General features: G+C 37.8%; 1 protein-coding gene across 4 annotated transcripts; it reads right to left on the reverse strand.

Annotated features, from left to right (window-relative positions):
- Positions 1–4,929: 4,929 nt before the first annotated feature.
- On the reverse strand, positions 4,930–22,320 carry NFYB (nuclear transcription factor Y subunit beta). 4 transcript variants are annotated; one of them, XM_004373776.2, is made up of 8 exons: positions 22,219–22,320; positions 19,504–19,582; positions 12,301–12,394; positions 10,674–10,804; positions 8,615–8,812; positions 7,011–7,092; positions 6,138–6,217; positions 4,930–5,514 (listed from the first exon to the last, which is right to left on the reverse strand). In XM_004373776.2, exons 2-8 carry the CDS (start codon positions 19,507–19,509, stop codon positions 5,482–5,484), a joined length of 624 nt encoding a protein of 207 aa, XP_004373833.1. In that variant the 5' UTR covers positions 19,510–19,582; positions 22,219–22,320; the 3' UTR covers positions 4,930–5,481. The 4 variants fall into 4 exon arrangements, with proteins under 4 accessions (XP_004373833.1, XP_023584754.1, XP_023584753.1 ...); XM_023728986.1 differs by lacking the exon at positions 22,219–22,320 and adding an exon at positions 21,089–21,520 and having other exon boundaries at positions 5,427–5,514; XM_023728985.1 differs by lacking the exon at positions 22,219–22,320 and adding an exon at positions 20,242–21,520 and having other exon boundaries at positions 5,427–5,514.
- Between the last annotated feature and the right edge of the window lie 52 nt (positions 22,321–22,372).

Raw genomic sequence — 22,372 nt, forward strand, 5'->3', positions numbered from 1 at the left:
AATACATGTATTTTTAAAATCTTGCACTTTAAATTTTCATTCTTGGCAAATGGTAGAGACATTTTTTTTCTCTCATTTTTCATACCTAATGGCTACTGCTGTAGAAATTCTTTTTAGTTGGGCCCTTATAACTGTGTTCAATTAGTATTAAAGGTGACTGGTATTTGCTTTAATCCAAAAAGGCAATCCAGAAAACAGTTAGTAAGGCATGTTTTGAAGAAAACACTGCATAAATATTAGACTGTAGGAGAAAACAAAGTACAGATAGCTTAAGACAACATCATACCAAAGTATATGACTTAGGAAGGTAGAAGTTAAAGTATCTCTATTTGCAGATGATACGATCTTATACACAGAAAACCCCAAAGAATCCACAAGAAAACTACTGGAACTAATAGAAAATTTTAGCAAAGTTTCAGGATACAAGATAAACATACAAAAATCAGTTGGATTCCTTTACACCAACAAAGAGAACCTTGAAGAGGAAATTACCAAATCAATACCATTTACCATAGCCCCCAAGAAGATAAAATACTTAGGGATAAATCTAACCAGAGACGTAAAAGACCTATACAATGAAAACTAAAAGACACTACTGCAAGAAACCAAAAGAGACCTGCACAAGTGGAAAAACATAGCTTGCTCATGGAAAGGTAAACTTAACATAGTGAAAATGTCAATTCTACCCAAAGCGGATCTACAGATACAATGCAATCCTGACGCAAATTCCACCAGCATTTTTCAATGAGATGGAGAAACAAATCAACTTCATATGGAAAGGGAAGAGGCCCTGAATAAGTATTACTCAAGAAGAAGAACAAGGTGGGAGGCCTCACACTACCTGAGTTTAGAACCTATTATGCCGCCACGGTAGTCAAAACAGCCTGGTATTGGTACAACACCAAATACATAGACCAATGGAACAGAATTGAGAATCCAGACATAAATTCATCCACCTATGAGCAGCTGATATTTGACAAAGGCCCAAAGCCGGTTAACTGGGGAAAAGACAGCCTCTTTAACAAATGGTGCTGGCATAACTGGATTTGCATCTGCAAAAACTGAAACAAGACCCATACCTCACACCATGCACAAAAAACTAACACAAAATGGATCAAAGACTTAAATATAAAATTGAAAACGATAAAGATCATGGAAGAAAAAATAGGGACAACACTAGGAGCCCTAATACATGGCATAAACATAATACAAATCATAAGTAACAATGTACAAGCACCAGAAGACTAGATAATGGGAGCTTCTAAAAATCAAACACTTATGCTCATCGAAAGACTTCACCAAAATAGTCAAAAGACAACCTACAGACTGGGAAAAAATTTTTGGCTACGACAAATCCGATCAGCATCTAATCTGTAAAATCTACAAATACTGCAAACCCTCAACAACAAAAAGATAAATAACCCAATTAAAAAATGGGCAAAGGATATGAATATGCACTTCGCCAAAGAAGACATTCAGGCGGCTAACAGACACATGAAGAAATGCTCATAATCATTAGCCATTAGAGAAATGCAGATCAAAACTACAATGAGGTGTCATTTCACCCCAACAAGGCTAGCCTTAATCCAAAAAAACACAAAATAATAAATGCTGGAGAGGTTGTGGAGAGACTGGGAACACTTATACACTGTTGGTGGGAATGTAAATGGTATAACCACTTTGGAAATCAATTTGGCGCTTCCTTAAAAAGCTAGAAATAGAAGTACCATACAATCCAGCTATCTCGCTCCTTGGAATATATCCTAGAGAAATAAGAGCCGTCACACAAATAGATATATGCACACCCATCTTCACTGCAGCACTGTTCACAATAGCAAAAAGATGGAAACCATCTAGATGCCCATCAGTGGACAAATGGATAAATTATGGTATATCCACACAATGGAATACTATGCACCAATAAAGAACAACGATGAAGCCATGAAACATAACATGGAGGATGCTGTAAGTCATCATGCTGAGTGAATTTAGTCAGTCACAGAAGGGCAAATATTGTAAAAGACCACTATTATAAGAACTCAAGAAAAGGTTTAAACACAGAAGAAAACATTCTCTGATGGTTACGAGGGTGGGGAGGGAGGTTGAAGGTTATTTACTAACTAGATAGTAGATAAGAATTATCTTAGATGAAGGGAAGGGCAGCACACACTACAGGGGAAGTCAGCACAACTGGACTAACCAAAGCTAAGAAGTTTCCTGAATACAATCAAACACGTTGAGAGACAGAGGTAGGGGTCTGGCGACCATGCTTTCAGGGAACATCTAGGTCAATTGGCATAACAAAACTTATTAAGAAAATGTTCTGCATCCTACTCTGGTGAGTGGCGTCTGGGGTCTTAAAAGTTTGCAAGCGGCCATCTAAAATGCATCAATTGGTCCCAACCCACCTAGAGTAAAGAAGAATGAAGAACACCAAAGACACAAGGAAAGTATTAGCCCAAGAGACAGAAAGGGCCACATAAACCAGAGACTTCATCAGCCTGAGACCAGAAGAACTACATGGTGCCTGGCTACCACCAATGACCACCCTGACAGGGAACACAACAGAGTCCCAGATGGAAAAGGAGAAAGGTGCGGTAGAGAACTCAAATTCTAGTAAGAAGACCAGACTTACTGGTCTGAGACTGGAGGAACCCCAGAAAGCATGGCCCCTGGATTCTGTATCAGCCCAGAACTAAAACAATTTCCTAGGCCAACTCTTCAGACAGGGATTAGACTGGACTGTGGGAGATAAAGTGATACTCATGAGGTGTGCCTCTTAGCTCAAGTAGATACAAGAGACTAAACGGGCAGCTTCCGTCCGGAGGTGAGATGGAAAGGCAGAGAGGGTTAGGAGCTGGCTGAATGGACGTGGGGAATCCAGGGTGGAAAGGAGTGCACTGTCACAGTATGGGGAGAGCAATTAGGGTCAAGTAACAATGTATGTATAAATTTTTGTGTGGGAGACTAACTTGAAATGTAAACTTCATTTAAACTACAACAATAAAAAAAAATTTTTTTTTAAAATCCTCTCTGGACTAAAGCATCTCTGCTACAGTGAGGTAGTAAGGGGATGGATAGAGGCTACTCTTGTTCCTTCCTGTATCTGACTTAAGTCACTGCACTGAAACCCATTTCTCTTAGATATTCATAAATAGAATATTTACAAAATTATAAAAAGCATTTTTAGGTTAATGTAGGAGCTTCCATACTTAAGAAGTCCTGGAGAGGGGGGGATGACATTCAGTTAAATGCAACATAGGCCAAGTAAAAAGCCAACACTAATTCTCACATGCATAGAGATTCTGTACCTGATACATACAGAATGTTAAATTTTCTTTTCTGTCAGAGTATGAAAGCCATATAACCCAAAATTCACCTGATTTAACATTTTAGTAGTACCAGCAAATTATTAATTTTAGAAATTTGTTCTGGTATATATACTTACACAAATTTTAAAATAGTCAAATTCCTTTTCACTAAGTATTTTTTAATATTAGCTGTTTTATCTTGATTCTTTACTCAAACGTAGTCCAGTCTTTGAACTGATTTTAGAGAAAGGATCTGACAACCAAACACCAAGTGAATTTATCAGTTATATATAGTGACAGACTGCCTGGATCAAAACGAATATATTTCAAAAACATACCCATATATAAGTATCAAAAGCCTTAAAATTTTGTATGTTAACCCAGTAATTCTAAGAATTTAAGAAAACGGTCGTGGATGTGCACAAGATTCAGTGATGTGTAAATAGCTGAAATGTCCAATACAGGATTAAATAAATTATGGTTCAGTCATACAAGAGAATAATAAACCAATAAAAATAATGTAGAAGACTATGTAATGGCCTAGAAAGATATTCAGAAATTAAGTGAAAAAAGCAGGTTATAAAACATTATGTACAGTATGAGCCCATTTTTATAAAAAATATATATATTTAGTAAAGTATGAGGACAAATGCTATTTACCAAAATATTGACATTATATTTCAGCATAGTAGGATGATAGTTGATTTTGCTTAATCCCATCCCCCTTTATTTCCCTATTTGAATTTTCTCTGAATGATTGTATTTTAAATGGGGGTTGAGGTTTGAGAGAAGTAATTAACCTCAGATTAGCCCAAATATGTCCCCAAAGGCTCCTTCAAGCAAAGTAAATGTTTTTTTTTTTTTCAGCCCGTATCTGGGAAATCACTTCAACCTTATAAATTTGAGTGTCCTTCAAAGATGACATTCACTCAAACTATACAACAGCAATAATTGATACTTAAAAACAAAAAACTCAAGTTAATTATCACCAAAAATAGATGAGAAAATACAGATCCACCTTGAAAAAGGAGCAACTCAAGTACATACTACTAAATTATACAAAATTACATTATCTAAGTTTAGTTTATTGCAAAGATCAAGACAGCACAGTAGAAGATGGAGGCTTCTATTTCACAACATTCAATAGCATTCACTCTGTTCTTCATTTCATTCATCCATCCATGCAAAAGGTATGTACACACAATGAGTCTGACGTTTCTTGGTTCCCAGAGTATAATAGGAAACTTGACATTTCAATTAAAAAGGTAAATTGAGGATATTTACCATCAGACTATAAAATTCCTCTTCTGGAATTCAAATACTATAGTACTTGAAGATATGCTTTGTAAAAAGCATATACAAAATGAACGGGGCGCCATTTCAGGAGCACTGGGACTACATTAAACTTAAGTGAATTCCAACACTCATAATAATATAACTCAAAAGCAAATCTAGTGTTAACAAAAAGCTCCAATAACTATTTATAACAGGCACAATGAACAGTGTAAACACTGTTTATGGGCACCAAGTTTAACAGGGTAGACAATATTTGCTTCTGTATTCACACTGAATTTTTCAATTACATTTTTTTTAAAAATGGTGCTGCTTAAGCTAAGAATGTTTTACAAAAAAAAAAGAATTTCAATTTTAATAAATACATCAAAAGCTAAAAATCTAGCTAGATTATCATGCAAGATATTATATAACCAAGACAAACTCAAATTTATAATAAAGGCAACTTGCATTCAAAATGAACTCTACCCTTATATTTTATTAAAAGGGCAAACATCATGAATTAACCCAGCTGCTTACTTGAATTACAAAAGTAACATGATTCAATATGAAAATAAGAAACTGTCTACAAATCTCTTGACAGTAATAAATTGCAATATACAATGCATACAGGAGTCATACAGAGCAACAAACTCTCATACAAAACAAAAATATTTTAATACCTTTAAAATCCAATTTTTCTTTAAAATCATTCATGAAAAAGATTCTCAAGTCAGAATTAACACCTCAATTAGTCAAGCATCAGGAAGCTACATTACAGCTATTTAATATACAAAGAGACATCTCTTCACCAGTCAACTTCTTCCTAAGGTCTCTGTTTTGCAATCATACAGCCTCTTTCCTTTTTCAACACTCCCCATTCCATCATTTCTTCAGATCATGAAAACTGAATTTGCTGAACACCAGAAATCTAAGAACAGAAATTTTAAATTGCATGGATTTAAAGGAAAAAAGCGTTAAAGTAACATATGCATGTTATAACATTCAAAAAATAAAAACAATAGGCAATGAAAAATAAGTCCCCTTTCCACCCCAGATCTCCATTCCTTATACCCAGAGGCAGCTACTTTAACTTCTTGTACTACTTTAACTTCTTGTCTATCTTTCTAAACTCATCTATGCAAACATACCCAAAACCAAAACCTAGTGCCACAGAGTAGATTTTGACTCATAGCGACCCTGTATCGGACAGAGTAGAACTGCCCCCCATATGGTTTTCCCAAGGCTGTAATCTTTACTGATGCAGACTGCTGTATCCTTCTCCCACAGAGCTGCTGGTGGTTTTGAACCACCGACTTTTCAGTTACCAGCAAGTGCTTAACCCCTGCGCCACCAGGGCTCCCTATGCAAACATAAACACGTTATATATATTTTTAACCATTAAGAGATAGTTATATATTTTGAGAAAACAATTTTTAACAATCTTCTCTATTTTACCAGGTCCTTAATAATAATAATGTGCTCAAATTAACTACCTGGGATAAAAATCAGTGGATATAATACATTTTTTAAAATACAAACATGGTACTGTACCTGTTGATATGATGTTGTGTAAACCATAACATTTTGTTGTTGACCATCTGCAGTTATTAAACCAGCTGGTAACTGGTTAGCTAAAAGACAAAAAAAAAAAAAAAAGTTAAAGAGAAAAGAACTGCATCTACTTTCTTGGCCATTAATGTCTCATTACAGTTCTGCTACTTCTCAATGTAATCTTGGGCAAAATCATGAACTCCCAAATTTCCCATTTTTAAAAATGCTTCCTCAAAAGCACATTTTTTTTCTATTACATTCTTCAACTTTCTGAATCTTCATATCCCTAACGTGTACTTTAGCTAATCACCCATGTGTATAAATCTGGCATGGCGTTTCTGGTTCATGGTTACAGCCACACCATAAGACTTGGCTGGAAGCAACACTTAAATAAACCATGTTATGCGGCACATTTTATATAAGAGAAATATATATATAAATATATGCAGATATATTTTATATGAAAAATACAATCACCATAGACTTTTCATTTCACTAATATAAGATATTCAATCTTTAAAAAGAAATCTTCAGTTCAAATTTAGTGAAATCACAAGATATTTATATTATAAACTACAGTTCTCAATATTCCTATCTCACACAAATCTTCACCAAAAATTAGGGACTATGGAAAGCCAGAACTATCAGTGAAGAATTATGCCTGCAAGATTAAAATTTCTATGCTTATCATTCACTAACTTCAAACATAAAGGCATGAATTAATAAGAACTATTGAACATAGTACTATCTCAAAATATTCAGTGCTGATAGTCCAAAAATACCACTACAGACGTTTAGCAGTAATCAGTGTGAACAATGTACATGACTTGTAAGAACAAATGTAGTTGCATAATGTATCTTAACAGTGCTTACTAAATGCCTCCTCTGTAAGCTCTTCACTTAGTCCATCTGTGGCTGTAACTGTTCCACCGATTCCTTTCTCTCCTTTCATAGCCTGGAAGAACAAAACCGAAAAAGTAGTCACTGGTAGTCAAATGAAACTGTTCTCCAAATGAGAATGCTCACTGCCTAAAATTAGGAACTTCTATTATTACAAACATTCAAGAATGTTTATTAACATTTCTGGTTAATTACATATGAAGAGTTTCTTCAAAATGCTAACTTTATATAAGCAGTAATCATTACAAGATAGTGTCAGCAAATGACCCAGAAAACAAAATTATTCTAATTCTGCAACACATCAAAGGGATAATAGAACTCTATTTACTTACAGATAAAGAAGTATACAAAATACCATAGATATTCAGTTTATAAATCTACTACAAAAAGACACTTACTATACCAAAAGGACTTAGGAACCTATAATCAACTGTTATTTTACATATAGTGTATATGTATTATCAGTTAACTTTATATAAATATATACATATGTGTGTGTGTATATATATACATATATAAAAACAGACCTGGTGGCACAGTGGTTACGTGCTCAGGTGCTCAACGGAAGGTCAGCAATTTAACCCACCAACCACTCCACGAAAGACAGATGTGGCAGTCTGCTTCCGTAAAGATTACAGCCTTGGAAACCCTATGTGGTAGCTCTATTCTGTCCCATAAGGTTGCTATGAATTGGAATCAACTCGATGGCAATGGGTTTGGTTTTTGTTTTTTATATAAAATTTGAACCAAAGACCTCTTAAGATTCTGTTCACTCTAAGGTTCTATGATACTAAAGATTTGGAAAAGTAATATGAGGGATTTACTCATTCTCTACCTACTTTAATCATTCCATGCAGGTATCATTAATTTAACTGGATCTTAACACTAAACATACTGTTTTAAGAAAATACTTGGAAAGTAATGTGAATCTGACACCCAGGTTAAAGTGTGGAATTAAATAAGCTGACCTCAATTTATTTTTAGAAAGTTCGTACCATAGGCAAAGATAAACCTAATAGGAAACGTAAAGGAATTCAATCAACAATAAGAAACGGATATAGTTATAACTTCCTCTTTTCATTATCTAAAAGGCCTCAAGCTCTGAGATGCTATCTCTCTTGAATTAACTACAATAATAAGAGCAGGAAGCTAACATTTATTGAGTGCTCACTATATGCCAAGCTAACTGCTGTAAATGGGTTATTTTACTTAGCCCTCTCAATAACTCTGTGAGGTAGGTACTATTAATAGCCTTACTTTCAGATGGGAAAACCGAGGCTCAAAGTACTTAAATTATCTGCCCAAGCTCAGACTTCATGTTGGCAGACCTGGGATTTAGCCTAGTCTGAATCCAGAGTCCATACTCTTAATCATTACATAACTATGCTGCAGTTAATAATAAACAAAGGAAAAAAAGGAATTACTATTAAGGTACAGTAAGATAAATGACTACATATTTCTTCGGAGGAATGGCACATAATTTGCTGTAAAATGAATTTTTAACAAATAATACTTAAAAAGTTAGTGAACAGTGGACATTATTTGTTTTAAAGCATAATGGAAGACATTCTACTTACCTCTCTGAATTTCTGAAGGTATAATTTCAGAGGTTCTACGTAACTGTCAAAGCCCAAGGTAGACATGGCAAAGAGAATATCTTCTCCATTGATTGTCTTCCGTTTCTCTTGATGGCATCTTTCACTTGCTTCAGACGTTATAAAGCTGATGAACTCACTTACACATTCTTGCACACATTCTTTGGCATCTTTTGCAATCTGAAAAAAATCACATGTAAATTTGCAGGGAATGTAACTGTCAACTTCCTAACAACCCACAAAAAAATAAAATGCTGCTCAAAAGACTGCAATGTCCACTTTATGACTCTTATCCTTTAATCTCTGAGTTGTATGCTAATACAATTTTATAGCATGGGCTATCAAAATTTCAACCCTCATAATTTTTAAACCTTAAGCCAAAAATATCCCCTGAAGTGAAGTCTTCTTAAAACTAAACAACAGTTTAGCTTTATTAGTAAAGAATGTTTGCCTTCAGCACTGTGCTCTTTTAAGAACTGCCCATATGGGATCAAACTGACAACAGCAACTTGAAAGGTTAGATAGGAAACTTAGGGGGTAATGAGTTTATCTTAATGGAGGAGGAACAATTTGGAAAAGGAGGGTGAGAATGGTTGTACAACTTGAAGAATGTAATCACTGTCACTGAATTGTATGTTAGAAATTATTGAACTGATGTATGTTCTGCTGTGTATATTCTGAACACACACACAAAAATTATTTAAAAAAAAAATTCCAACCCTCAGTCAGCATAAAAACTCAAAATTATGAGAGGCCTCGACAGATATTCATAGAAAACAGAAAAAAGACATAAATATACAGTGGTACAGGTATAAAATAGCAACCACTGGCTGTCCCTACTACTCCATACAAAATGAAAACTTACTAACCAAGTGCCCGAAGAAAATCAATCCTGTCACGTATATATGTAGACTTAAGTATCACTTCTCTGCCCCTGCATTTCCATGAGTAAGGACACCAGAAAGGCAGGAAGGGAGACGATGACTGAATTCACTTAAGTCTTAGAAGAGAGTGAAATAATGATATATGGTGACTTTTTTACTAGTGAAGATACGAAGTGTCAAGTACAAATTTTGAGTTTATTTAAAAGCCTACATCTAGAAGCACACACCTGCCACCTCATGATAAAAATAATTGTCTTAAGAGTCTGAGAGTCTGAAGGTGAAGGTCTAAAAGACTAAACCATGCAATTCCAAAGTCACTTCTATCAGGAGTGACACTCGAAATTCTTGCTGAAACACACTTTCACCTCCATGCCTACTTTATGTACTGCAGAAAAGCAAACAAGAATTGCATAAATGCAGTCAAGCAAGATAACAATGTGTGCCACGTACATAATTTTAAAATTTCTAGTAGCCACATTAAAAAAGGAAAAAAGAAACAGTTAAATTTTAATACTTAAGCCAATAAATCCAAAGTATTATCATTTCTACAAAGAATCAATATTTAAAAATTGACATAGTATTTTTTTCATACTAAGTCTTCAAAATCTGCTGTATATGTTACATTTGCATCATATGACAATTTGGACAAGCCACATTTCAAGTGCTCAACAGCCACATCTGTCTTCCCACAAAACTACTTAAAAAAAAAAAAAAATCATACCACTTGAATTTAAAGGCATGTTAGTATCTATAATTATTTAAAAATAATTGTTTCCACAACACAAAGTTTAAAAAAAAATCCTTACTAGTATCAGCCTATGACCCAATTCTACTACAACATTATAAAAATTATAAACTTCATATGTCCAAACCTGACAGTTCTAGCAATGCACCTATTTTTTTTTAAAAAAGATTCTTAATTTTATGTTATCTGCTCCTAATAAACTGGGGGAGCATTTGGGGACATGACAGAACTAAAAATAGAACACAGGTTCAGTAACTAAGTATGTAGAATTGAAAGAAATATTTGATTTGTTAAAAGGCTGAGTGACTAAAATCAATAGCTAGTTGTATTCATAAACTATATCCAGGTGGCTTTACACTCCTTCCTCCCCCTCACCCCAAGCACTAGTTAAGTTTCTCATCTACCTAATTACCTTTCCCGTTTGAGGTATGGCATTTTTCATTATCCTTGCCACATTTGCAATTGGAAGATATATATCTTGTTCTCTGAAACTTTCTTTTGAACCATTTGTGTCTTCATGATCATTCATGCTGTCCTCAGTATCTAAAGAAAAATAATTCAGGTTTAAAGCTTCTCAATTTTTACTTCAAGATACAGAAGACTACCTGGAACAATCTAGAATAAGAACCATTCTAGTTCATTTCCTGATCTTTTGGGAATTAGGATAGCAGTTCTTTTCACCATTTTCTCAGGGCCAAAACTGAACCTACTCATTAATATCAAACCTACTGCTCAGAATACTTTTATCCTCAACTTTGCCTACTAAAATCCTACCTACCCATTCTTCAAGAAGCTCAAAAGACATCTCCACAGCACCTTCAGAAGTGATCCCTCCTTCCACAAAATACCACAAGTGCTTCTCTGTGTCTTTTCTCTTACACATTTTATAATTCTGTTTCTGTGCTCCCCTATTAGATTTTTGTTACTTGATGCCGGGGGTCAGCTTGCGTCCTTCTTAGGACCTGGTACAGCACCTTCCACAGAGAAGGTACTCGTAAACAGTTGTTGCATGACTTAGCTATGAAACTCAAACTAAACCTAAGCTTCCTTGAATATTACTAGATTTATGTTTATTCAAAGTCAAGTTTATTCAGAATGGAAAAACTGACCTTGAATATTACTGATTCATTTGGATTATTATTAATGTAGTAACTAGTTTTTTTTTAATTTGTTTTATTGTGGTGAATATGAATATATATATAAAAAACACAAAAAATTTGCCCATGTACAATTCAGTATAGTCACTAGTTTTTGAACAAAGCTATAGCAGTATCCCAATGGTTCTTACAAAAAGTGAAAATTCAAGTTATATAGATTTAGATATAACTAAAGCTTTCACAGTATCAATAACATCCTTTTATGGCTAAATGCAATATCCTATAAGTAAACTTTCCACTCTTTATATGTATTAAATAGGAAAGGCACTTAAATTGATCCAATTTACATGTTCTGAGTTTAAAACAATGCTATCAAAATTAATAATTTGTGTATGCCTTAGATTGAAATATCAACTCCTCCCTGCTAAAAAAATTGCCTTCTACAAAAACATATCTTAATTTTTTTAATTCTACAAATCAGAAGGCTACAAAATTTTTTTTTCTGATAAGCCAGCTTTTCTAATACCTAAGATAGTTTAAATAGTGAATAAAAAACAAAAATCAGCTTGTACATAAGCACTAGAAATATAACAACTAGTAACAACTCACTCTCTAAAGAACTATTTATCATGTCAATTGAGTAAGAACTTGTCGTATTTAATACTTATGTAGGAATCAACAATACATTTTTCAAGAAACAGTACAAGTGAAAAAAAGGCATACTTTTATAGCAGAAAAATCCTTTTTCTAGGACTCAACACTCTTTTGAGGACTACTAATAAAAACAGCATGGCACATCTTTTTAGACTTTCACTGAACTGTGACACAAGATTGCTAATTTTCCTGGAAAGAAAAAAGTAATCTAGAACATTATATTAATATAATTTCCACTTTCTAATTTGTTTCTACTTGCAATTTTTTTTCTAACTGTGGCTTTCTTACCATCATGAGGCTGTATAACATAATGACTTCCTCCAATATAGTCTGCAGAAATTCCTAGTTGAGAAGCATCTGTTGTAGAACTGTCACCATCCATCTATGAGGGAAAAGAGCTTTTCAACACTCTTCAATAAAAGTTGCACTAAAAACCATAATAGATTCAATATTCAAAAACCGCCAGAGGATGGTTCAGTTAAATTTTTCATAGCCTTAAGCTTACTCAAAGAAAACATTTCTATTTCTCCATTTGGAAACCTTTCAATAATTTGTCAGTTTTTAAGATCTCCCTACCCACCCTCCATAAGGATAAGACCAATAAGAAAAGAAAACAAGGAAATGAATCTAAAACACATGCCTCTTTCTTTTCAATTACATAATCCTCAAATAAAGTACAGGCAATCCTGACTTGCAACCTAATTTATCCCTGAAATGATAATCAAAGCCAAAATCAGCTTGGTAGTCAACTGGAAATCATCTGTACCCATCACTTCCAGCTCTCCTGCTAAGGTCTGATATTTCTGTGCAAACCCTCCCTAAGAAGAGCAAACCCTTCTGTACCTGGTGCAAACTCTCTTTGCAATCTCAGAGAAGTTCCAAAATAGACAATGTCTTGGTTCAAAATGTTGCTTGGTATAGAAACATATGGATTCCCCACACAGTTCTGTACCTATGCAGTCTATATTTTGAACTAGCCCATCACCTCTGCTTCTAGTCAAAGGTTAGTTTTCTCTTCCTCCTACTTTTTGATTTTTTAAAGAAACAAAGGAAGGGTTGGGAGATTTAGAGATCTGCATATAAAGAAAAGTATAGGCATAGTCAAGAATGAGAGTAAATGTTTATTTTAAAGAAGACTGTTTAATTAATTTTTTGCAGAGCTAAAAGAATTCCAACAGGAAAAATCTGGGGCGAAAACTAAGTCATAAGCCCTGAACTGGCTCTATTCCATCTCCCCAGCATGGCAAATCGTAGGCATCATCAGGCACTTATCAACTTTCTGCTTTGCAAATAACAATACCCCAAACGTTAAGGGGCTATTTGTGGGCATAAAAAACTAAAAATACAGTATCTAAATTAAAATAGCAAAATGTCCAGACAACTAGAGAAAAAAGCTGGAATTAAGTGTAATTTATAATGCTTTCAGACCAAATAAAGAAGAGATACTTGATCCTAAATGCTTATCGGTGCCTAGGATCCAGCACAAACCTAATGTCATTAATTACAATATTTTAGTGACTGTATAATACATGGCTGCTTTTCCATCTCTGTTGGATTTTTATCTAATATTAAAATACCTGGCTAGTTCCCAAAGTCTTCAATAACATGGCATTTCTTTTATGCATCTGTCGACTGTGGTATCTAATTTAATTGTGGGTACAGATACATTTCCATGATTTAAACAGTTGTCTTAAGGGGGTAGAGAATAGAATCCACACACCTTTAATTATTTACAAAAGCACAGACACCTATTTGATCCTTTTTAGTGGCCTTCAGAGGTAAACTTTGTTGGTGATGAGCTAACTGTGACTCCCCTACTGATCCCTGAAAACAAGCATCCCTACCAGTTGAATATATTTCTATATGAGACAGAAATAACAATACCGCCTTTCCCATCTTAAACAACTAATATAAATGAATGTGAAACACTACCTAAGTATGAAATGTTATTTTCATCTTTAAATATTAATAAGAAAGTAGGAGAGTAGCCTGTAATAGACATGATGATGGATTTATTAGCCATGAAAGAGAGCTCAATTAGGCTAGCTGTGAGTTGGCTAGTTTTCACAATGCCCTAAGGGAGTCAGTCCCTGGGTGGTGCAAATGGTTAAGAGCTTGACTACTAGCAGAAAGGATGGCAGTTTGAACTGACCCAGAGGTGCTTCAGAAGACAGGCCTGGTGATCTGCTTCCAAAAGGTCACAGCCTTGAAAAAACCCTATCAATTCAACTGGCAACTAACAATGACAAGGGAGACCAAGGTGAAGGAGACAGGACCAAAGGGGTTGTTTCAGAATGTACCACTGGAAACAAACCTTTTTTAGGGGAAAAAAAAAGTTACAGAAATTCTTTGTTGAATGAATGCCCACAGGATACCAGTCTCTTTAAATCAGCTGATGAGCCAGACACTTGTTCAAATAACCAGGTGGATATGGGAGATAATTTGTACAGCATGAACAAAAGTATTAAATGCAAAAAGTTTCAATCATTATTATTATTTTGTCATGCCCTGGAATTAGCAAGATTAATAGTATTAACCTTAGTCTTCTTTTTAAAAATGGGGATAAAAGTATTTCAGAGTTGTCAGAATGAAGTAAAGCACAGAGAACTGCAAACGACAGTGTCTGGCATATAGTGTATGCAGTAGACATCTGGTCTCATGTTCCCTGCTTAACTGTGTGTCTCTTCGGTTCTACAAGTTCTAACTTTTCTGTCATTTCACCATGCCTTTGCCTTCCTCTCTTTCTACCATTAAAATCCCAGCCCATACTTTAACCCAGTGTTTCCCCTGGAATGCAGATTTACCCAATTCTGCATGCCAAAAATTAATATTACCTTCTTTGAAGCCCCACGGTGCTCACAGCCTTTCTATCAATAAATCAGCCTAACCTTTGATGCTTACAATATGCTAACCACTCTCATATATATAAGGAATGAGGGGAAAAACCAGATAGTGACAGGAAAATGAATCCCAATGGTTTCCTCTAGGTCTAAAATTTCCTGTAAAAATTTACAAAACAGATTGTAGATTGTAAGAGGGCCAGTCAACAAATACTGACTGAGTGACCACTTAGTGTTCATCCGGGCTATGCTCTGTGCTGGTGACGTAGCAGTCAACAACACAGACAAGGTCTCTGTCCTTATCTTGCAAAGACAAACATTACATAAACTTGGGGGCAAGGCGAAGAGGTGGGGGAAGGTAGCCTATTAATAATACTTCCAGGGCACAGGCTCTGGAATTGGATCACCTGGTTTGAATTCCCTGCTACTGCTAACCATGTGACCTTGAGCAAGTTAACCTTCCTGGGTTTTTCCATCTGCAGAGTAAGGATGAGAACAGGACTACCCTCTCAGGGCTCCTTTACAGATGAGGAGATGATCCATGTGAAGACTTAGCACAGTGTAATGGAAGTACTCAATAAATGTTATATACAGCTACTAAATAATCAACTCATTGCTAGTGCCAAGTGCTAAGAAAAACAAATGTGTTATGTGAGCTTATTCTAAAAGGGACCTCAAGGAAGGCTGTCTTGGGAAATGACATTTATACTGAGACTGAAAAATGAGTAGAAGTTAGTTAAGCAAAGAAAGGTGGGAAAAGAATGTTCCAGACAGAGCAAACAGAGAAATACAGCACTGGAAGACTGGAACAAGCTAGACAGGGACTAAATCAAGCAGTACTTTGTGGACAAGAGCATATCAAAGGGTTTTAAGCAGAAGAGTGCAAATCAGATTTCTTTTTTAAAAAGATCACTCTGCAGTCCAGTACAGAGAATGAAATGGAGGGAAGCAAAATGCTGCGTACACTCAGACAAGATGATGATCATTCCCAGGATCTGGTCCAGGGCAACAGCACTAGAGAGAGATCAACAGAAGCTGGAGAGTTTTTAGCAGACAAATCAACAGGATTTGGTGACTGACTGAACACGAGCTAGACAAAGGACCAAGGATAATGCTGGGATTCTTGCAGCTGGGTAGATAAATGGCTGTCACTGCAGAAAGTGGGAGACAAAAGGGATAGGGGACTAAGCAGTATAAAGATAGTTGACATTGGAGACCATAAATTTATAGTGGTATCAGTATGTCCAGTTGCGACATTTACAGCCTAGTGTAAGCATAGAGAAGCTAAGTGCTGGATTTCATCCACAATTAGGTTTCATCCAGGTATGTGCAACAAAGGGGGAAGAGCATGTAGGATAATGAGAATGGGTGAAATGATAAATCATGAAATCTAAGGGAACTAAATCCCATTAATTTTAATGACTATTCTAATTATTTAGCTGAACTGATAATACTGTTCTCTAAAATATTATGTAAAATAAATGGTCAGCTGGCTAAACTAATAAATTTGTATTCTATAATTTTCTGATGTAGCAGTATTTTAAATGTACTCATAATTTGTTGCATATACAGTCAATAGTGCCCTCATTAATATGCTTAACACTTATTGAACACTTTCTAAGTATCTCACGCAATACTCATAACCCTGTGAAGCAGGTGAGAAAATTGAGGTATACAACGCTAACGACTTGCCCCAGATGATACAGCTAGGAAACAGGACTGAATTCCAGAGTGTCAGATGCCAAGCAGTTTACAGTATTGGTTCCTGGTAGTTTTTCCTATAGTCTTTAACACTAAATCTCTAATTTGCCCCCTCTAAATTTTCAGCTTTGATTGTATATTGAAGACATTTAAAATCACTTCTTAAACATGGATAATATTTGTGAAATGGTAAGAAAATGCACCCTGGCTTTGGCCTCATCTTAACCAGGAGACAGGTAAGGAGCACTGTCTCTTATGACAGACCACTAGGTTTCAAGCTAAGTTCAGCTGTCCTCTGACTCGCGGTGTGTCTTTGAACAAGTTACTCATGACCTGCTGTACCTCAGCTTCCCCATTTTTAAAATGGGTTGTTAGGAGAATTAAGCAAAACTATTGTATAAAAAGCACTTGGCAAAGTGTGGTTTACATAGTGAGAACTCAATAAATGTAATCTAGTATTGTTATTGTTCCTTCAAATACAGTTCTTACAGTTCTTTCCAGGCACAAAAGAGTTTTCTCTCTCACTTGACCTCGTTTATGTGTTTTCTGGATCATGTTGTCGTTAGGTGCTGTTGAGCTGACTTTCAACTTATAGAGACCCCATGTGACAGAGCAGAACTGCCCCATAGAGTTTTCTAGGCTGTAATCTTTACAGGAGCAGATTGCCAGGTCTTTTCTCCTGAGGTTCGAACCACCAACCTTTTGGTTAGCAGCCGAGCGCTTAACTGTTGTGCCACCAGGGCTCCTTTTCTGGATCATATTCTTTTTTCTTTGAGGATAAGAAATAATAGAATTCCTCTTCTCTAATGCACCTTCAGTCCTCCTTACCAGCTTTTTCACTCTTCCTTAAACAGGCTTTGTCTCCTTCATTAAACACATAAAAGTACACATAGGTACTTAATTCTCCATACACCCTTGTTAGCTGTCATTCTTACCTGAACACAGTCCTTACACACCTCTTCCTCCCTATTTAAACTCCACGCATGTGCTTTTTGACCCCAACACAATACTGAAACCTCTCTTAAAAGTTGCCAATGATCTTGCCTTTATCCTACTTGACTGTTCTTTGTAGTGCTGACCTCACATTTATGTCTGAATTCTCTTCTCCCTGGATTTCCAAAGCAATACTCTTGCCTGGTTTATTCTTCCCCACCTATCCCCTAATTGTTGGTTTCATCCAAGGTTATCATTGTCTCTTCTTCCCTTACTCGCTTAATGAGATCATTAAATATCAATTCTATGCTCATAAATCCCAAATCTACAACCAATGCCACTCAAGCAAGCTATGCCTGTAGAACATCTAGTCTAATATTCCCACCATTGCAAATTTCAGATATGGGAAAATGAAACTTACTTTTCCCATCCTCTGCAAAAGCGGGGGGAAGGAGGGGTGTCCTTTCCCACCATTGTAATTCTATTAAGAGTAACACTATCCTTCCACTCTCCTAGGCTAAAAATACCAGAGTCATCTTAGGTTCTTCCATCTCCTTCAAGCTCTACCTAATCTGTTGTCTTTTAAAATGTCTCCTGAATATGCCATTCCTTTTCTATTTCCACTGAATTACTACCCAACCCACCTTACATATTGTTCTAAGACTAATGTTGTTAAAATACCAAGGAGCCCTGGCGGCACAGTGGTTAAGTGCTCATCTGCTAACCGAAAGGTTGGTAGTTCGAACCCACGGCTGCTCTGCAGGAGAAAGATGAAGCAGTCTGCTTCTGTATAAGATTACAGCCTTGGAAACCTTATGGGGCAGTTTTACTCTGCACTATAGGGTCACTGAGTCAGAACTGACTTGACAGCAACAGGTTTGTTTTTTTTCGGGTTTTATAGCTCTTGAAAGGAGTCATGGTGGTGCAATGGTTAAGCGCTCAGCTGCTAGCCTGCTAACCGAAAGGTCGCAGTTCAAACCCACCAGCAGCTCAGAAGGAGAAAAGACCTGGTGATCTGCTTCTGTAAAGATTACAGCTACGAAACCCTATGGGGCAGTTCTACTCTGTCATATAGGGCCACTATGAGTCAAATCAGCTTGACAGCACATAACAACAACATAGCTCTTGAACCTATTAATGGTTCCTCCCTAATGTCTTCTGCATCAAAGCCAAAGCCTAGTTTTCAAGGCTTTACAAAAGCACTTCCCCACATAACCTAACTAAACTTGTTTCTTGCTCACCTAGCTCTACCTTCAGGGCTGATAAAATCTTACTGCTAGAATATGCCTTACTTAAGGATCACCAAGTGCAGTTCTTTCATTTAAGGAATGAGGCAACCATGGTTCCAAGAAATTGTGACATGCCTGAGGTCACAGATATAGTAGCAGATCCAGAACTCAGTTATCTAGATGACCTGACTGCTATCTCTCCACTGCACTATCCTGTGAAATCCCCACTCAGACCATGCAGATCGACTCTCATCCCCTGAACATCATTTCCTCTTCCCTGCTTCCATGCCTCTGGTTTTGGTGATAGCATCTTTCCACCTCCCGGCCAGCAAGCCCTCCACTATCCAAATCCCATCTGTTCTTCAAGGCTGGGTTTGAGGCCTACACGCCTCCTCTATGAGGACACCCCCAATTACCCAGGCCTACCACACCTCTCCTTTGCACTTGAACTGCACTTTGAGCCAGCATTCTCAGTTTAGCACATCATTGTCCTCTAAGGATTCCATTTAACTAAAGCCCTAGCAGCTAAACAGACAGCCTCTCAAGAGCTGGGACAGGCTGTTTACCCTATAGCTCTACAGCACTTAGGGACCCAAAGGAAACCCTTAATACATGTGAGTGTCTGGGTAATAAGGAAGCAACAGGAATAAGCAAAGAGGTACTGTCTGTCTAGGCTTGAAAGGCATTCATTCTATCAGTAATCTCCAGAATAAATCAGTTATAATTTTCTTTCCAACCAATTACTGGACAAATCTAATTAACAACCAAAATGACAAAACATAACTTACTGTCATGAAATACTGTCAGAACTGTGTTGTCAGTGGTGCTTAAGAATGCCTCTAAAAAGATGGCTTTGCCAATGTCAACCTAAAAGAAAAACATCCATTAGCGGTAAAAATGTATAGCCTACAGGCTTTCTTCCTAGTAGGATAAAAGATTCTGCCTACTATTCTTACTTCACTGGAGTGCCTGGTAAAAAACGGTTCAAAAGGCAGACACCCAAAAAATGTTTGCTAAATTGAAAGATTTATTTTGGAAAACTTACAAAAAAGTTCATTCCATGGGAGGAAGGAGGATATTACTTTTCCAACATAACCTTGAACTTAGTCATGTTCATTATATACATTCATCACAATACACAAAATGGGAACCAAATTATATGGAATGCAAGAGACAAAAAATTACACATCTAAATTATTTAAAATATTAACACCCAAAACACCTCACTTATCAATTTGATTTTTTTTGGTGATGGTTTTCACAATGTTTGAGTGATTTTGGGGCCCAAAAAAGGGGAAAATTTTATCTCAGAATATAATGCTTTTAAATTAAATATCATCTCAGATTATACTGCAGAGAACATACGCACACTGCCCAGAGAACATACAAATAGCAAAATCAATTAAGACCCTTATTTATAATTTTAAGGCATCACCATTTTGGGCAAAAATTGCATCTGAATAGCACTTCAGTTCACTAAGGTATAAACAGCTGAATAAATTAGTATCCCGTACAATGTTACTTACAATCTCCATTTTTCATTTGCTCTTTTCCTTTTCTCAAGTGAAACAATTAAATGGGGGTTGCGACGTGGGCAAAACAAAAACACACCCTTTCACTGTTAATTTTAGACGGAGAAGAAATATTTACATGCATTCCAGCATGAAATCTAGTAAATAGCAGAAAAAATTGTAGTCACCGAACTGGATTTTTTAAATGCCATTAAAAAGGTCCAGGCAGCAAAGACTGCCTGATGTTGTCTACTCTGCTATAATCTTAAAAGCAATTTCTAATTTTTTTTCAAATATTGTCCTCTTTTTAACCTCAATACTGCCCATAAAATTCCTTCCTTGGAGCTATGAGTTATTTCCTTGAGCGTCTTTGCAAAAAAAAATATATATATATATCTTCGGAACACTTTAGTTTAAAATATAGAAGCTATACATATTTAGGTATTTTGCTTGGAAGGGGGGGAGGAGGATGGGAAACACACCTCACCACAATCACTCACCCGAACAGTTCAGTATATATTCAGATCAAATATATTAAAGAACACTATCAACTCATATGGTATATTTTTGCCTTTTCTTAAAGTCAGGTCACGATATGTGTAAAAGCTCAAGGGAATGCATACATCTGTTCTATGTTTGAAGAAATGCAAATTTGTATCCAAGAAAAGCAGTAGTCCCTCCCTCCACCCCCTTCCCCTTTCACTGGCATCAACAACCACTTTTGCATCAATATAATCCTTAAATAAAGCTACTAGGGGAGAGCGGGCAAGGAAAAACTGCCTTGTAAGGAATTCTGACTAAACTTTCAATACTTTACAAATAAAATCCCTATTATTAATGCCATTTATATTGATCAGTTTACCTCTTCACTTTGTTGCTTATTAGTTTACATACTAGGAGAGCTGAACCCAGCCCAGTGATTGGTGGCACGAACCATGGAACTGTGGAGCACATGCGGGTTAGTGGGATGCCATTTTTTTTTAAAAGGTCGCCTGCTACCTATCTTGTTTAAATTATCTTGTTACAGTACTTTGAACGAGATTACGGTTTGTGGGTGCTCTGTAATTCTTTGTTCTCGGGGACTACTGCTCTTTAGGGCCCGGCATATCCTCCCCGCCTCCCACCACTAATGATTAAAACCTTAGTCCAATGTGAAAGGCTTCCTTCCCACCTTCGGGGCAGGTCCAGGGACCGCAAACCGCCAGATGGCTATATTCTTTACGTGTAAACCAAATCCATTCCTTCCTCCCGGGGACCTCGCTTCCTCCCCACGAAAGAGGCGAGGGCGGGCCCGGCCCCAAGACCCGGTCGGGCCGAGCGGTCAGTACCCGGTGTGCCGGGCGGACGACCCAGGCGCGCATCCCCGAACTCGCCCGGCCGCGGACCGGCCATGCCACTGACCCCGCACCCTACGCCTCCGCCCGCCCTCCTGCCCGCCCGTCGCGCGGCGCCCGGGACGCCGCAGGCAGACAAAGCGGCCGGGCCCGCCAGGCCCCGGCGGGCGGGCGGGAAGGGATCAGCCCCGGGAGCCCCCGCGCGGCTGCCGGGGCCAAGGTGTCTCCTTCGGCCGGGGCGCGGCGGGGTCGGTGTCGAGGTTCCGGGCCAGCCCCCCCGGGCTAGTTCCCGCACAAAATGGAGCCGGTCCGGGGCGCCGCTGAAGGGCCCGACAGCACCTCGCAGCCCTCTCCTTGGCTCCGGCCCGGAGCCCAACGGCGGCGAGCAGGAGGCGGCCTGGCCCGCGTCCCGCCGCTCCTGGGCCCGACGCACAAAGAGCCGCACCGCGGCCCCGCGCCGCTCCCCGGCCTGGCCCGCAGCGGGAGCGGCCTCCCAGGCGCCGGCCCGGCCCCAGCCCGGCCCGGGCGGGAAGGAGGCTAATGCCCCCGGCAGCAGCGGCGTTGGCGGCGGGGACAGCGCCGGGAGGAGACGGACATTTCATTCGAGCTAAAGTGGAGTCGGTATAGGAGCGATCATTGGCCGAAGCGAGACACAAACCTCCAATGCAGCCCTGGTTGGCTCCCGTCTCCAATCGGCTGTTTGGTTGGACAGAAAATGGCTGCGAAGGAACCAGTCCCAGCGCGGAGCTCCGCTTCCAGGACTCGGCTTCCCCTCCCTCCGCCGCGGGCCGCTTCCCTCGGCGGGTCACCCT

The sequence above is a fragment of the Trichechus manatus genome, unplaced genomic scaffold, assembly GCF_000243295.1.
Source record: "Trichechus manatus latirostris isolate Lorelei unplaced genomic scaffold, TriManLat1.0 scaffold00027, whole genome shotgun sequence".
Lineage (NCBI taxonomy): Eukaryota > Metazoa > Chordata > Mammalia > Sirenia > Trichechidae > Trichechus > Trichechus manatus.

Bases quoted from the DNA above. Each gene is read 5' to 3' on its own strand.
- NFYB (XM_004373776.2), bottom strand. The intron at 10,805-12,300 runs GTAAGAAAGCCA...ATTTTTCTTTAG, and splicing joins TGTTATACAGCCTCATGATG to ATACTGAGGACAGCATGAAT. The intron at 8,813-10,673 runs GTAATTAGGTAG...GATTTTTTTCAG, and splicing joins CCATACCTCAAACGGGAAAG to ATTGCAAAAGATGCCAAAGA.